At 42.4% G+C, this 19183-nt stretch overlaps 1 protein-coding gene across 2 annotated transcripts in view; it reads left to right on the top strand.

The window, feature by feature from the left end:
• The first annotated feature begins 3249 nt into the window (after positions 1 to 3249).
• NFKBIE (NFKB inhibitor epsilon) overlaps positions 3250 to 19183 on the top strand; it is a 30738-nt gene continuing 14804 nt past the window's right edge. The window contains exons 1-2 of one of the 2 annotated variants that reach the window (XM_063444151.1): positions 3250 to 3363; positions 9039 to 9497. In XM_063444151.1, the coding sequence (XP_063300221.1) occupies positions 9124 to 9497 (374 nt within the window). In that variant the 5' untranslated portion in view covers positions 3250 to 3363; positions 9039 to 9123. The remainder of the gene's footprint in view (positions 3364 to 9038; positions 9498 to 19183) is intronic. The other variant, XM_063444152.1, reaches the window with a different exon arrangement.

Here is a 19183-nt window from a genome sequence, read left to right on the forward strand (position 1 = left end):
ACCCAGTCCCAGAGGCTCGAAGCTTTTACCCGGCAGACTATGCCCCCGTGACACCCTCACCGGTATGGGAAAGCCGAATATGTAGCGACACCAATCTCCAGTGACTTAATGCCTCAGTTTACCCTTGGCACGACAGTTTACTCTGTACATAACCACAATGGCATAGCCAACTTAGTACTACTAAATGTGACTTACTTACAAGGTTACTGTATATCATTAAAAGGCCAACCAAGCTTGTTACCTAGATATAGATGTATATACATAGAAAGTGCGACCGCCTATGCCACAGAAATGTTTAACATGATATGTCTGAATGCACTCGTCCCTAGTGGCATACTACCAGTTCTCGCCAAGATATGAGAATAGCATGATAACCTCCGCTAACCCCACAAGCATGCTGAGCTCCCCAGCCAAGCAATCTATTGAATATTGTAATTATGACTTTAATTTGTTGTTTCGTTTTGTTTTGTTTCATGTCTCTTTTGTTGTTTTAATATGCCGCAAAAGCCTTTAACCTAACGTCTAATATACTGTGTAACACAGGAAGCTGCCGAGAAGGGCTCGACACCATGCCGTGCTCACCATTAGGCATGTAGGTCACCTTAGAAATAAGCCACATGTTTATAATTACTGTTGTTTTCCCCCGAAAACTCTCGCTCCTGCTCGGTTAACTACTGGCAGCCTAACCCTAATTGATTGTACCTAAACCTCGGCACTCAGTGGTGAGCAACTGTCACAAGTAAACGTCATTATTATTCCTTATTATGTTATTTTTATGTTACTAAACTATGCAACCGTCCTAATGCAACTGATGTAACCACCTGTTTTGTGCGACCATTGTATGCAAGCGTTACATGCAAACCATATGAGTAAAATATGTTACGTCACGCTAAACCACGTCAAGCTAGACCATCCCCATTGTAATATAAAAATGTGCTGGATTTACCCTGTACCCCATTGTTCGGATGTTTGTATTGTGCTGGAGGACTACCTTTGGGGTACCTCACAGGCTACTGTTATTTTCTTACGCACAACAAAAATAAAGAATTTATAAAAATATCAGACGGAAATGCACATTTTAAAAAAAAAAATCTAATTTTCTCACATTTTTTTTAATTTTATTCATAATAAATTATGTTCCATATATGAATAGTTAATGATAGATTAAAGCCCTGTTTCTCCTGAACAAAATGATATATAATAAGTGTGGGTGCATATAATTTGAAAGAGGGGAACTACGGGTAAACAGACATAGCGCAAATTCCAGTTTTTGTTTACGTTTTGTTTTGATCAGAACGTGCACTATTGACTCCGTCCTGAAGGGGTTAAGCTTACAAGACAAACATACCAAATTCTAAAATCGCTCCACATTAAAAGTTTATTTTACTCCTTGTGCTTTGTGACCTGTAACTACCAAAACAAACTTAAAATCCCAGACTTATTATATATTCTGTAAATCAGAACAACTAAATGAATTTATTTTTAATTGCTTTCCTTAACCTGCACTAATTGTGCACACATTATTATTGCAAAAACTGTGAAAAAAATCAAATCAAAATTTTACATTTTTTTGCATTTTTCTGTATTTTTTTATAATAAATAAGCATTTATGTACATATATGTTACATCAAATTAAAGCCCTTTCTGTCCTTTAATAACGGTGTATAATAATATAACGGTGTATAATAATATAATATGCGTATAATAATATAACGGTGTATAATATAATATGTGTATAATATAACGGCGTATAATAATATAACGGTGTATAATATAATATGTGTATAATATAACGGCGTATAATAATATAACGGTGTATAATAATATAATATGCGTATAATAATATAACGGTGTATAATAATATAATATGTGTATAATAATATAACGGTGTATAATAATATAACGGTGTATAATAATATAATATGCGTATAATAATATAACGGTGTATAATATAATATGTGTATAATATAACGGCGAATAATAATATAACGGCGAATAATAATATAATATGTGTATAATAATATAACGGCGTATAATAATATAAGTGTATAATAATATAACGGCGTATAATAATATAACGGTGTATAATTATATAATATGTGTATAATAATATAACGGTGTATAATAATATAATATGCGTATAAGAATATAACGGTGTATAATAATATAATATGTGTATAATAATATAACGGCGTATAATAATATAATATGTGTATAATAATATAACGCCGTATAATAATATAATATGCGTCGGTGCAATAAACGGGAGAGACGCAAACAGCAACAAAATGCAAACACGGCTCGTGTCCCTAAGGGGTTAAACATATTGATTATTATTATTATTATTATTACCATTTATATAGCGCCAACAGATTCCGTAGCGCTTTACAATATTATGAGAGGGGATTTAACTATAAATAGGACAATTACAAATAAACTTACAGGAACAATAGGTTTAAGAGGACCCTGCTCAAACGAGCTTACATTCTATAGGAGGTGGGGTGTAAAACACATTAGGACAGGAATTTACAATCAAATAGGTGGGCTGCCCTTTAGGAGAGGGCAAGAGACAGGTATGTGAGGTAAGGGTTAGTCTGGGAGGCCATAAGCTTTCCTAAAGAGATGGGTTTTAAGGCACTTCTTAAAAGATGCAAGACTAGGGGAGAGTCTGATGGCGGTAGGCAGGCTATTCCATAGGAAGGGAGCCGCCCGCGAGAAGTCCTGCAAGCGCGAGTTGGCCGTACGGGTGCGGACAACGGACAGGAGGTGGTCACGGGCAGAACGGAGAGACCGAGAAGGGACATACCTATGGATCTGTGAGGAGATATAAGAGGGGCTAGAGTTAGTACCTTGAACTGACTCCTATAGCATACAGGAAGCCAATGTAAGGACTGGCAGAGGGGTGAGGTTATAAAGGTTTGTATCGAGCGCTCTCATTGGCTTGTTCTTGGAATCCTACTGCTGATTGGTCTATTTCCAGCGCTGTCAGTCATTATGTTGCTGATTGGTCGGTTTCCAGTTCTGGCTGTTATCTTGTTGCTGATTGGTCGGTTTCCAGTTCTGGCTGTTATCTTGTTGCTGATTGGTCGGTTTCCAGTTCTGGCTGTTATCTTGTTGCTGATTGGTCGGTTTCCTGTTCTGGCTGTTATCTTGTTGCTGATTGGTCGGTTTCCTGTTCTGGCTGTTATCTTGTTGCTGATTGGTCGGTTTCCTGTTCTGGCTGTTATCTTGTTGCTGATTGGTCGCGCTCAATGGGTGGGGCTGAGAGCTTTCAATTCCCTGAGTGTGGGAGCAGCTTCCTGACATCAGTAACCGGCAGCGACAGAGTTAACCGACACACGGCCCGTCCGGCTCCTGCGGGAGGTGAGACACTGCCCAGGGAATAAGTATTCACCCCCCCTCCCCCTTATATAAATATTCACACCCCTTATACACTGCCCAGGGAATAAGTATTCACCCCCCCTCCCCCTTATATAAATATTCACACCCCTTATACACTGCCCAGGGAATAAGTATTCACCCCCCCTCCCCCTTATATAAATATTCACACCCCCTCCTCCTTATATAAATATTCACCCCCCCCTCCCCCTTATATAAATATTCACACCCCTTATACACTGCCCAGGGAATAAGTATTCACCCCCCCCTCCCCCTTATATAAATATTCACACCCCTTATACACTGCCCAGGGAATAAGTATTCACCCCCCTCCCCCTTATATAAATATTCACACCCCTTATACACTGCCCAGGGAATAAGTATTCACCCCCCTCCCCCTTATATAAATATTCACACCCCTTATACACTGCCCAGGGAATAAGTATTCACCCCCCTCCCCCTTATATAAATATTCACACCCCTTATACACTGCCCAGGGAATAAGTATTCACCCCCCCTCCCCCTTATATAAATATTCACACCCCTTATACACTGCCCAGGGAATAAGTATTCACCCCCCTCCCCCTTATATAAATATTCACACCCCTTATACACTGCCCAGGGAATAAGTATTCACCCCCCTCCCCCTTATATAAATATTCACACCCCTTATACACTGCCCAGGGAATAAGTATTCACCCCCCCTCCCCCTTATATAAATATTCACACCCCTTATACACTGCCCAGGGAATAAGTATTCACCCCCCTCCCCCTTATATAAATATTCACACCCCTTATACACTGCCCAGGGAATAAGTATTCACCCCCCTCCCCCTTATATAAATATTCACACCCCTTATACACTGCCCAGGGAATAAGTATTCACCCCCCTCCCCCTTATATAAATATTCACACCCCTTATACACTGCCCAGGGAATAAGTATTCACCCCCCTCCCCCTTATATAAATATTCACACCCCTTATACACTGCCCAGGGAATAAGTATTCACCCCCCTCCCCCTTATATAAATATTCACACCCCTTATACACTGCCCAGGGAATAAGTATTCACCCCCCCTCCCCCTTATATAAATATTCACACCCCCCCTCCTTATATAAATATTCACACCCCCCCTCCTTATATAAATATTCACACCCCTTATACACTGCCCAGGGAATAAGTATTCACCCCCCTCCCCCTTATATAAATATTCACACCCCTTATACACTGCCCAGGGAATAAGTATTCACCCCCCCCTCCCCCTTATATAAATATTCACACACCCCCTCCTTATATAAATATTCACCCCCCCCCTCCTTATATAAATATTCACACCCCTTATACACTGCCCAGGGAATAAGTATTCACCCCCCCTCCCCCTTATATAAATATTCACCCCCCCTCCTCCTTATATAAATATTCACCCCCCCCTCCCCCTTATATAAATATTCACACCCCTTATACACTACACAGGGAATAAGTATTCACCCCCCCTCCCCCTTATATAAATATTCACCCCCCCTCCTCCTTATATAAATATTCACCCCCCCCTCCCCCCTTATATAAATATTCACACCCCTCCTCCTTATATAAATATTCACACCCCTTATACACTACACAGGTAATAAGTATTCACACCCCCTCCCCCCTTATATAAATATTCACACCCCCCTCCTTATATAAATATTCACACCCCTTATACACTACACAGGGAATAAGTATTCACACCCCCCTCCCCCTTATATAAATATTCACCCCCCCTCCTTATATAAATATTCACACCCCTTATACACTACACAGGGAATAAGTATTCACACCCCCCTCCCCCCTTATATAAATATTCACACCCCCCCTCCTTATATAAATATTCACACCCCTTATACACTACACAGGTAATAAGTATTCACACCCCCTCCCCCCTTATATAAATATTCACACACCCCCTCCTTATATAAATATTCACACCCCTTATACACTACACAGGGAATAAGTATTCACACCCCCCTCCCCCCTTATATAAATATTCACCCCCCCCCCTCCTTATATAAATATTCACACCCCTTATACACTACACAGGGAATAAGTATTCACCCCCCTCCCCCTTATATAAATATTCACACCCCCCCTCCTTATATAAATATTCACCCCCTTATACACTGCCCAGGGAATAAGTATTCACCCCCCTCCCCCTTATATAAATATTCACACCCCCCCTCCTTATATAAATATTCACCCCCTTATACACTGCCCAGGGAATAAGTATTCACCCCCCCCTCCCCCTTATATACATATTCACACCCCCCCTCCTCCTTATATAAATATTCACACCCCCCATCCTCCTTATATAAATATTCACACCCCCCTATACACTATACAGGGTATAAGTATTCACACCCCCCTCCTTATATAAATATTCACCCCCTTATACACTACACAGGGTATAAGTATTCACACCCCCCTCCTTATATAAATATTCACCCCCTTATACACTACACAGGGTATAAGTATTCACACCCCCTCCTTATATAAATATTCACCCCCTTATACACTACTCAGGGTATAAGTATTCACACCCCCTCCCCCATATATAAATATTCACACCCCCTTATACACTGCACAGGGTATAAGTATTCACACCCCCTCCCCCTTATATAAATATTCACACCCCCCTCCCCCATATATAAATATTCACACACCCCCTATACACTACACAGGGTATAAGTATTCACACCCCCCACCTTATATAAATATTCACCCCCTTATAAACTACACAGGGTATAAGTATTCACACCCCCCTCCTTATATAAATATTCACCCCCTTATACACTACACAGGGTATAAGTATTCACACCCCCTCCTTGTATAAATATTCACACCCCCCTCCTTATATAAATATTCACACCCCCTATACACTACACAGGGTATAAGTATTCACACCCCCTCCTCCTTATATAAATATTCACACACCCCTCCTTATATAAATATTCACCATCCCCTCCTTATATAAATATTCACACCCCCCTCCTCCTTATATAAATATTCACACACCCTCCTCCTAATTTAAATATTCACACACCCTCCTCCTAATATAAATATTCACACCCCCCTCCTCCTTATTTAAATATTCACACCCCCCTCCTTATATAAATATTCACACACCCTCCTCCTTATATAAATATTCACCCCCCCTTATACACTACACAGGGTATAAGTATTCACACCCCCCTCCTTATATAAATATTCACACCCCCCTCCTTATATAAATATTCACCCCCCCCCCTCCTTATATAAATATTCACACCCCCTCCTTATATAAATATTCACACCCCCTCCTTATATAAATATTCACACCCCCTATACACTACACAGGGTATAAGTATTCACACCCCCCTCCTTATATAAATATTCACCCCCCCTCCTTATATAAATATTCACACCCCCTATACACTACACAGGGTATAAGTATTCACACACCCCTCTCCCTATATATAAATATTCACACCCCCTTATATACAGGATATAAATATTCACCCCCCATATATATATAAATATTCACACCCCCTTATATACTACAGGATATAAGTATTCACCCCCCCTCTCCCCATATATAAATATTCACACCCCCTTATATACTACAGGATATAAATATTTACACACACCCCATATATATATAAATATTCACACACCCCTACAGGATATAAGTATTCACCCCCCTCCCCCTCATATAAATATTCACACCCCCTTATGTACTACAGGGTATAAGTATTCACACCCCCCTCATATATAAATATTCACACACACACCCTCCTCACCTTATAAATATTCACACCCCCTCCTTATATACTACTACAGGATATAAATATTCACACAGCCCCTCACCTTATAAATATCCCCCCCCCCCCCTCCTTATATACTACAGGATATAAATATTCACACACCCCCTCACCTTATATATTCACACACCCCCTCACCTTATAAATATTCACACACCCCCCCCCTCACCTTATAAATATTCACCCCCCCTTTATATACTACAGGGTATAAGTATTCACACCCCACTCACCTTATACATATTTACACCCCCCCCTCACCTTATAAATATTCACACCCCCCTCACCTTATAAATATTCACCCCCCCCCTTATATACTACAGGGTATAAGTATTCACACACACCCTCACCTTATATAAATATTCACACCCCCCTTATATACTACAGGATATAAATATTCACCCCCCCCCCCATATATATATATATATATATATATATATATATATATATATATATATATATATATAATGAGGGTGTGTGTGAATATATATATATATATATATATATATATGTGTAGTATATAAGGGGAGTGTGAATACTTATACCCTGTAGTATATAAGGGGGGGGGGTGAATATATAAGGTGAGGGGGTGTGTAAATATGTATAAGGTGAGTGGGGTGTGAATACTTATACCCTGTAGTATATAAGGGGGGGTGAATATTTATAAGGTGAGGGGGTGTGTGAATATATAAGGGGGGGGGATATTTATATCCTGTAGTATATAAGGAGGGGGGGGGGATATTTATAAGGTGAGGGGCTGTGTGAATATTTATATCCTGTAGTAGTATATAAGGAGGGGGTGTGAATATGTATATATATTTATATTCACCCCCTCCTTATATAAATTTACAACCCCCTCATATATATTCACCCCCCCTCCTTATATAAATGTATTCACACCCCCCTCATTATATATATATGCACCCCCCATATATATATATATATATATATATATATATATATATATACACCCCCTCCTTATATAAATATATTCACCCCCCTCATATTATATATATATATATATATATATATATATATATATATATATATATATATATATACACCCTATCCCTTATATATTCACACACCCCCTTACATATACACCCCCCCATTATATATAAATATTCACACACACCCTCATTATATATATTCACACCCCCTAAATATATATATACATACACCCCCCCATTATATATAAATATTCACACACACCCCTCCTATATATATATATATATATATACACACCCCCTCCATATATATTAACACACCCATATATATATATTCTCACCCCCCACCTTATATATACACTCCCCCTCCATATATATATACAGACACACCCATATATATATACAGACACACCCATATATATATACAGACACACCCATATATATATACAGACACACCCTCCCCCCGTAGAGAGCTGTTACTTTATTGAGCTATTCCAAATTCACACAACGTTCCAGTCTGTATAAGTATTTTTTCGAGACGTCTTTTACAGACTGGATCGTTGTATAAATTTGGAATTGCTCAATAAAGCAACAGATGAAATTTACTTTGAAAGACTCCTGAGTGCTCTCTACTGGTATCGTATGCAATTTGGTTGGAGACAGCACCGGAGCATTAAAGACCGGGAGCATTGAGTGCTGGGAAGTGTGTGTGTGTGTGTGTGTATGTATATATATATCCCCTTATCTATAGACAACCTCCCTAATATAGAGACACCCCCCTTATATCCCTTATATAGAGACACTGCCCCTCCTCCCCAGTTATATATAATGACAACCTCCCATTATATAGAGGTGTCTTGTCTTATCGACCCTTTCTTTCAGCTGATGGTGTGTATTCATTTTCAGATCTCCATGGGCCAGTCTAACTGCTTGCCCATCTGTCATCTATAGCCTCCTGCACGGCATCATGTCGGAGGAGTGGAATCAGAAAAAGCTATCTCTGCAGCCAGAGGAGGGCCGCTATGACTCTGGGATCGCAGATTCCGTACAGTCCCTGGGTGATGACGGAGTGTCCAGGCTACACTCCCTGCTGGAGGAAGGAGATGGCAAGCATCACGGTGTCCGCTCACAGGTCCCAGTGACTGTAGAGGACAAGTTGCCTGAGATCTATGAACTGGAGAGGATAGACTCTACGTATGGATCTTCTTCTCTCATAGAGTCCATATCAGCCAGCTGTGTGTCCCAGAGTACTCCTACCGAGAGACCAGCCCTCCAAGAGGTCAGAAAATTGGACCCCCAGCAGCTGGACGCCTTGATCTATGTGTCTGAGGATGGAGACACGTGAGTTACCAAGCTATTAATGGAGGGCAAGGGTGGATACTCATTAAACTGTGAACGACAAATCTATAAAATGCAAAAACACAATCTGAAATGGAGATTGCTAGATTCCAGACAAATGGCTGATAAGTGAATAAACCCCCAGGGTAGCGTCTATACAGCCGGACATAGCAGGGGGTTCACATGTCCGTAGACTGACGTGTTGAAATGCTCTGTTACCCACTCCTCTGCTACTTTCGGTATATGTGGCAGAAGCAGTGATCCTAAACTTATCACCCCAGATATATATATATATGAACTACATTTCCAGTGATACTCAGCCCCCTTAAGCTTCCATTACATCCTGGGGAGAAGGCAAAGTGTTTGAGTTCTAGTAAGTTTTAACAGCTTCCTCTTTTCAAAGCTGGGATCTCCCTGTCATTCCTCACCTGTAGAGTTTTGTGTTAAATGATTGCACTGACATTCCACAAGCTGGTCAGTAGGAGGAGTATTTGGAATGGTCTCTCTAAACTGTCTATTCATTATTATTGTATGAGTTCTCTCTCCGCTTGTCCTTTCGCTGTTATAGGGGACCTCACTCTGCTTGTCCGTTCGCTGTTATAGGGGACCTCACTCCGCTTGTCCGTTCGCTGTGATAGGGGACCTCACTCCGCTTGTCCGTTCGCTGTGATAGGGGACCTCACTCCGCTTGTCCGTTCGCTGTGATAGGGGACCTCACTCCGCTTGTCCGTTCGCTGTGATAGGGGACCTCACTCCGCTTGTCCGTTCGCTGTGATAGGGGACCTCACTCCGCTTGTCCGTTCGCTGTGATAGGGGACCTCACTCCGCTTGTCCGTTCGCTGTGATAGGGGACCTCACTCCGCTTGTCCGTTCGCTGTTATAGGGGACCTCACTCCGCTTGTCCGTTCGCTTTTATAGGGGTCCTCACTCCGCTTGTCCGTTCGCTGTTATAGGGGACCTCACTCCGCTTGTCCGTTTGCTGTTATAGGGGACCTCACTCCGCTTGTCCGTTTGCTGTTATAGGGGACCTCACTCCGCTTGTCCGTTTGCTGTTATAGGGGACCTCACTCCGCTTGTCCGTTTGCTGTTATAGGGGACCTCACTCCGCTTGTCCGTTTGCTGTGATAGGGGACCTCACTCCGCTTGTCCGTTTGCATTTATAGGGGACCTCACTCCGCTTGTCCGTTTGCTGTTATAGGGGACCTCACTCTGCTTGTCCGTTCGCTGTTATAGGGGACTTCACTCCGCTTGTCTGTTCGCTGTTATAGGGGACCTTACTCCGCTTGTCCGTTCGCAGTTATAGGGGACTCTCTGTTTGTTCGTTCGCAGTTATAGGGGACTCTCTGTTTGTCCGTTCGCAGTTATAGGGGACCTCTCTGTTTGTCCGTTCGCAGTTATAGGGGACCTCTCTGTTTGTCCGTTCACAGTTATAGGAGACCTCTCTGTTTGTCCGTTCGCAGTTATAGGGTACCTCTCTGTTTGTCCGTTCGCAGTTATAGGGGACCTCTCTGTTTGTCCGTTCGCAGTTATAGGGGACCTCTCTGTTTGTCCGTTCGCAGTTATAGGGGACCTCTCTGTCCGTTCGCTGTTATAGGGGACATCGCTCTGCTTGTCTGTTCGCTGTTATAGGGGACCTCTCTCCGTTTGTCTGTTCGTTGTTGTAGGGGACCTCTCTCCGTTTGTCTGTTCGTTGTTGTTGTTGTAGGGGACCTCTGTTTGTTGTTGTAGGGGACCTCTCTCCGTTTGTCTGTTCGTTGTTGTTGTAGGGGACCTCTGTTCGTTGTTGTAGGGGACCTCTCTCCGTTTGTCTGTTCATTGTTGTTTGTAGCGGAGAGCTGATTTATCACAACTTAACTCCACCAATATATCCAGAGGATGCAGGAACAAGTAATAAATCCCAGAGAGTATCCAGCACAGTCAGCAATAAAATCCAATAATATCCCATCACCTTTCCCAATCACTGGACGACACACAGTATCAGGAGTAGAACTGAAGTTTATTGGCAACATTCCTGCTTTTATTAGATTCTTCCATGCAAGGGAGGGATTCACATTAATTACACATTGCACCAATCATATAGACGTTACCTCCCACACATCTCCTCCCCTTAGCTTAACAGATAATACAATTACAATGCACATATTTTCCCCCACTTTCTAGATGTACCCCAAATATGTGTGATATACCTTTTAAATATGGTACCCCTGATCTGGGTGAGGAACATATCCAAAAATCACCCAGATCAGACCAGGGGTTCGGGAGTTATAGGAAGGTAAAGTTTTGACCGACCGCATGGGTAAAAATGCCGAAAATAGTTCCATGAAATCTGGCCCTGCGGTCGGTCTCTATTCGTGCCCCAAAACTCCCGAAAGGCTATACCACATATAATGGAGTCGGTAACCGGATGAATCCCCTAGTTCGTGGGATTCATCCTACCGAACGACGGGCCGTTCGTGGGTTTCTTTCGGTAGTTTCTGCCGTCCTGCAGGTCTTAGCGGTGTTCGGCTAGTCGAGTGTCCGTTTTGAGTTCCAGACACTCTGGACCAAACACCGCTGTTCGTGAGTTTAAGATAGCCGCCACCACGTGTTCGGCTACCGAAATGGAGGCCACCCAGGGGATATAGCAGCGTGTTCGTATGAACAAAGGGAATAGGAGAAGCGATCAGGGAGGTAAATTACATGAATAATGTACATCAGGGTGGTCCGGTTGTTCGGTACTTTGTTCGTATACCGAACAAAGTAGGTCCATAGATCGTGCAATATAAATCCATGTATTCCAGGCATGCAAAACCTCTGCCAACAGTAAAACAAGAGATGGGACAGCCAAAAAGGGGTTCCGCTACATTGTTGTTGTAGGGGGACCTCTCTCTCTGTTTACCTGTATGGGACCTCTCCTCAGTGCTTGGTGTTTGGTTGGCATAAGTGTCTGGTTGTGAAGAGAGATATTGCGTAGATTAGGACCCTTTCTGTAAAACATTTTTTGTTTTGTGTTTTTGGTATTGGAGGATATAGTAGCCACACATCACCCCAAGAGCTCAGGGGAATCCCATGAGTCATTTCTGAAAGAGGGGTCCCATGGGTTCTGCTGCTTGTGGGGATTCCCTTGCTCGGGTTTACCTGGTGAATAGTATGGAAGAAAATGCGTATCCCCCCATGACATTTGTGTGTCACAGTTTACTGCTCTGAAATGGTTCCGTCAAACTCGACCCAACACCAAAAGCCACACACCTACAAAACTAAAAGGGAACTGAGCCCAAAGCATTTTGTATTAAAACATGGTGGGTGTTTTCTGATGCGTCCTCACCTCTGTATGTGTGATATTTATTTTCCTTTCCCTGTAGTGAGTCAGATCAGCTTTTCATTGACCTAGAAATAGATGTTTCAGTGCCTTGAAATGTGGGTCATATTTGCAAACTTGTATACCTTATGTGCTTTGCAAGTTTCCTGATTTATGATCACCCACAGTTAGCCAGCAGTGGTGTCCACCCTGTACTATATTTGAGCGCATGCTTTTTGTGGTGTTCCCTCTGTTTAATAAACCACCTCCCCATACACTCCGTTTTAATATGCATTAAAACATTCCATATATCTACCTCCCATCTAATCCGAAAACGGAAAACTGTCTTGGGGCCTGTCCTAAAAACATGCAGTCATTACATTAGATATAAACCCAGCGCTGTCTGAGCCTGTCCTGATAACGTGCAGTCATTACATTAGATATAAACCCAGCGCTGTCTGAGCCTGTCCTGATAATGTGCAGTCATTACATTAGTTATAAACCCAGCGCTGTCTGAGCCTGTCCTGATAATGGTCAGTCATTACATTAGATATATACCCAGCGCTGTCTGAGCCTGTCCTGATAATGGTCAGTCATTACATTAGATATAAACCCAGCGCTGTCTGAGCCTGTCCTGATAACGTGCAGTCATTACATTAGATATAAACCCAGCGCTGTCTGAGCCTGTCCTGATAACGTGCCGTCATTACATTAGATATAAACCCTGCGCTGTCTGAGCCTGTCCTGATAACGTGCAGTCATTACATTAGATATAAACCCAGTGCTGTCTGAGCCTGTCCTGATAACGTGCAGTCATTACATTAGATATAAACCCAGCGCTGTTTGAGCCTGTCCTGATAACGTGCAGTCATTACATTAGATATAAACCCAGCACTGTCTGAGCCTGTCCTGATAACGTGCCGTCATTAAATTAGATATAAACCCAGCACTGTCTGAGCCTGTCCTGATAACATGCAGTATATTAGATATAAACCCAGCACTGTCTGAGCCTGTCCTAAAAACATGCAGTCATTACATTAGATATAAACCCAGCGCTGTCTGAGCCTGTCCTAAAAACATGCAGTCATTACATTAGATATTGTGGCGAAGCCAACCTCGCCACTGTGAACTGGAGGAGCCTGGTTGCCCGCCTGCTGCCTTTAGATTATGGGCCGGCAACTAAAGGGTTAATTTTGCTGTGCAGGAGGATTTATTTCTCCCTCTCTGCACAGCCGTTCGGTAGATTCTATCTGCCGAACAAACAGCCTGTTTGCAACCTCCCCAGAGCCGTGGGAAGCCGGCCGGCGCCGTTAATTGGCCACCCAGAAGCTGGAGTGTGCCTCCTATTTACCTCCCTGAAGCTGCGGTTAACCGCGGCTTAACAAGCGTGTGCCGGCAATTGACCACCCAGTAGCTGCGGTCAACCCCAGCTTAATTGATTGTTACTGGGTGGTCGCGGTTACACTTAGCGGCCGCTAGGTGGCGCTGTTCTGGAGCTCCCCAGGCAGCCAGCGCTTTTCTGCCCGGCTTTCATGCACCAAAATCGGACACTTTTCCGTGCAGGCACCGCTGAACCTCCAGCCCCTGGTTCTCATTCGTATGAATTTGGTGAATGCAGGGAAATTCGGTATTTTATGTTTTATGTGAATGTTTTAACCCAGATAGCCTGCCATGGAGCCTGTTCGTATAATTAAAGACTTTGGCTCCATGGCAATTAAAATGTATTCGGGGGGTCTGGGTGCCATTCACCTAATAATGTGCACCCAGACCTGAGCTATCTGGGGATATGTTACATGTGTATATTTTCTGTAACATTTGTCCCATTGTATATTTTAAAGTGATATACTGTATTTGTATCACCACGTGTGTAATGGAGTCTTGTCTTTGTACTGGGAGATAATTGAATTACTTCTCCAATTATCTCCAGGACAGAGAGGAGGGAGCCAGGATGTATTGTGGCTGTGTGTACTAAAGTGATGCATGTCTGTCTGTGGTTTCAGTCTCCCATTCGGTCCCTTAGGGGAGTGTCCACCAGGTGGGAGACCTGCATAAATACTGGGCAGGTAGCCCTCAGTAAAACAGATTCTGCTTGACCCTCAAACCGATGTGTCGTCTCGTTTTTGGGGGAATTGGATTGTATGCTGACTGCCAGGAGTGTAAGCGGATTATATGCTTTTCCTGTTCGGCTTATTCCAGGGTTCGTGTGTTTCCAGTTCGGGAGTTTCCAGAATTCGTACAGTTTGCAGTTCGGGAGATTGGTGATTGCAGTAGCTGCTGGTCTAGGAAAAAGGGGATTATCGCCTAAACGATTTTTATCCCCTTTTGAGCAAAACGGTCCGTTACAGATATAAACCCAGCGCTGTCTGAGCCTGTCCTGATGACAAGCAGTCATTACATTAGATATAAACCCAGCGCTGTCTGAGCCTGTCCTGATAACGTACGGTCATTACATTAGATACAGACCCAGCGCTGTCTGAGCCTGTCCTGATAACGTGCCGTCATTACATTAGATATAAACCCAGCCCTTTCTGAGCCTGTCCTGATAACGTGCCGTCATTACATTAGATATAAACCCAGCACTGTCTGAGCCTGTCCTGATAACGTACGGTCATTACATTAGATATAAACCCAGCGCTGTCTGAGCCTGTCCTGATGACAAGCCGTCATTACATTAGATATAAACCCAGCGCTGTCTGAGCCTGTCCTGATAACGTGCCGTCATTACATTAGATATAAACCCAGCGCTGTCTGAGCCTGTCCTGATAACGTGCCGTCATTACATTAGATATAAGCCCAGCACTGTCTGAGCCTGTCCTGATAACGTACGGTCATTACATTAGATATAAACCCAGCGCTGTCTGAGCCTGTCCTGATGACAAGCAGTCATTACATTAGATATAAACCCAGCGCTGTCTGAGCCTGTCCTGATAACGTACGGTCATTACATTAGATATAAACCCAGCCCTTTCTGAGCCTGTCCTGATAACGTGCCGTCATTACATTAGATATAAACCCAGCGCTGTCTGAGCCTGTCCTGATAACGTATGGTCATTACATTAGATATCTACCCAGTGCTGTCTGAGCCTGTCCTGATAACGTGCAGTCATTACATTAGATATAAACCCAGCGCTGTCTGAGCCTGTCCTGATAACGTGCTGTCATTACATTAGATATAAACCCAGCACTGTCTGAGCCTGTCCTGATAACGTGCCGTCATTACATTAGATATAAACCCAGCGCTGTCTGAGCCTGTCCTGATAACGTGCCGTCATTACATTAGATATAAACCCAGCGCTGTCTGAGCCTGTCCTGATAACGTATGGTCATTACATTAGATATCTACCCAGTGCTGTCTGAGCCTGTCCTGATAACGTGCAGTCATTACATTAGATATAAACCCAGCGCTGTCTGAGCCTGTCCTGATAACGTGCTGTCATTACATTAGATATAAACCCAGCACTGTCTGAGCCTGTCCTGATAATGTGCCGTCATTACATTAGATATAAACCCAGCACTGTCTGAGCCTGTCCTGATAACGTGCCGTCATTACATTAGATATAAACCCAGCCCTTTCTGAGCCTGTCCTGATAACGTGCCGTCATTACATTAGATATAAACCCAGCGCTGTCTGAGCCTGTCCTGATAACGTGCCGTCATTACATTAGATATAAACCCAGCCCTTTCTGAGCCTGTCCTGATAACGTGCCGTCATTACATTAGATATAAACCCAGCCCTTTCTGAGCCTGTCCTGATAACGTGCCGTCATTACATTAGATATAAACCCAGCGCTGCCTGAGCCTGTCCTGATAACGTGCGGTCATTCCATTAGATATAAACCCAGCACTGTCTGAGCCTGTCCTGATAACGTGCAGTCAGATCCCCTACATTAGATATAAACCCAGCGCTGCCTGAGCCTGTCCTGATAACGTGCAGTCATTACATTAGATATAAACCCAGCCCTTTCTGAGCCTGTCCTGATAATGTGCCGTCATTACATTAGATATAAACCCAGCGCTGCCTGAGCCTGTCCTGATAGCGTGCAGTCATTCCATTAGATATAAACCCAGCCCTTTCTGAGCCTGTCCTGATAACATGCTGTCATTACATTAGATATAAACCCAGCGCTGTCTGAGCCTGTCCTGATAACGTGCCATCATTACATTAGATATAAACCCAGCCCTTTCTGAGCCTGTCCTGATAACGTGCCGTCATTACATTAGATATAAACCCAGCCCTTTCTGAGCCTGTCCTGATAACGTGCCGTCATTACATTAGATATAAACCCAGCGCTGCCTGAGCCTGTCCTGATAACGTGCGGTCATTCCATTAGATACAGACCCAGCGCCGTCTGAGCCACAAATATTGTCCTTGGCAGTGAAATGGTTACAGTAGCCTTGTGTTTTCCTGTGTAGCTGCCACACTGATGTCACTAGTGCTTTGGTAGACTTGTCATGACGTTTGTGTGGTGTAGGATTCGGAAGTGTTTTGCTAAAAGATCTCGTGATAAGAATGCAGGAAGTAACCCTTTACTCCTTGTGGGGAAATCATACAAACAGATACTACCGGTAGGTCTCAATCTGCTATCAAGGCTGCAATGCACAGCACACAGTTTAATCTGTTAGTGTAGGCTCAGGTCTCCGAATATACACTGTCATATAAATATACAAAGTGTTCTGTGTTATAAGGCGCTTAAAATAGTGAAATTTAAAGTGCTCTCAGTTATAGCAGCTTTCACACAAAAATAGGAACTCTCTATTCCTATTACATTGAATACAAAAAAAACCACTATTTAACAGATAAGTGCCAAATTAGTGAAGGTGCGTAGCGCTGAAAAGTGAATTACTTACTCCCAACTTATTGGGGATATAGTAGTTGTGAATGGCTGTATAAGAACAAAAGGGAAAAGTATATAGTGCAACACTGTTAAATTAAAAAATGGAAATATATATTCCAAATTGGAAGCACTCACGTGGTTTAGAGCCTATTATGGATTGGCTCTAATCACTTGCGCCGTTGTGCACTTAAGGTGGCACACACCTTCTAGGTCCACGTGTAAGATGTTCCTCAGAAGCATGTAAAACAAAGGGGTAGGGGGGAGACAGGGAGAATTGCCCTGGTGCAGAAATCCTTAATCAGGTAGGGTATAGTATAAACACATACAGATGGCTTCTCACCTTAAAGAGAGCCTATCACTTGGCTCTGAGTGTATAAGCAGATGAGTCCAGTTCTAGGGTGACTCTACCCTTCTTTAAGCAGGATAAAATGGTCCACCAAAGTGCAGATTCAATAAAATTTATATTTATTCCATTAGTATAAAACTTTAAAAAATAAATTGCAATACATACACAGTGGTGTTAAGTCCAAAGTCCAAAACGCGTTTCGCCGATTCTGTTCGGCTTTTTCAATTGGTAATTTACTTCCTGCTTTCTAATACATATATATCCCTGTCTGAACATTTAATTGGTTGCAGGAGATCGTGATACAGCCAATCACGAGTGCTCCTGTTGAAGATGGGTGTGTAGCTCCAATATGCCAGTAATCTATCCCTTATACGTGACGTCATCACGCACGCACACGCGTGCGCGTGTCGTCACTTCCGGGAACCTGAAAGTTGTGTATATACTTCTATAGTCCTTTTTAATCCGATCCCATTGAATCCAGAACAAAGATCTTTCTTTGTATCTTGCCTCTATACTTCATAATGCTTCGTTTTCTTGCATCAGTATGGCGGATGGTTGTGTCGTTAGTGTCTTTACTCGTTCAATCATCGTTATATCGATGTCCATGTCTCCATTTTGATTATGGGCAAAGTCCTGGCATCATTTAGTCATTGTAATGTGTAGTTCCTAAAGCCATATGCTCGTTATCAGAGCAAAACAGATATAATAACATAAAAAAAAGGTATTAGTATAGGCACTATTCCACTAATAAGCTCTTATAAAAACATATATAAGTAACCAAAGTGGTGATGTGCAGAAATAATATCTATAATTAAAAGCATAATTGATATTCGTAAGTTCCTATACAAGCCAGACCATACCAATACAAGTGTTGGTCCACCCATTGTTAGAATCCAAAATAGATCTAGACCCAAAGGTGATTGAATGAGCCACTATTAAAATTAGAAAGTTATTAAAATAAATATAGATATTAATAGAAAAATTAGTACAATAAAAAATTGTTAAAAATTGTAAAAAATCTATATATTACTTATAAGAAGTGGCATAATTCAAAATCGTCATTGAGTCCATGTGGTTGCATGGTATTGAGGTTAAAAATCCACTGCATCTCTGTTTGTCCAATCAATTTTATAGGGTCCCCTCCTCTCCAATTACCGATTACTTTCTGGATTCCCATAAATTCCAGTAGTGATGGGTCACTATTGTGTTTATTCTTGAAGTGTAGGGACAC

Source organism: Pelobates fuscus, chromosome 2 (assembly GCF_036172605.1).
Source record: "Pelobates fuscus isolate aPelFus1 chromosome 2, aPelFus1.pri, whole genome shotgun sequence".
NCBI lineage: Eukaryota > Metazoa > Chordata > Amphibia > Anura > Pelobatidae > Pelobates > Pelobates fuscus.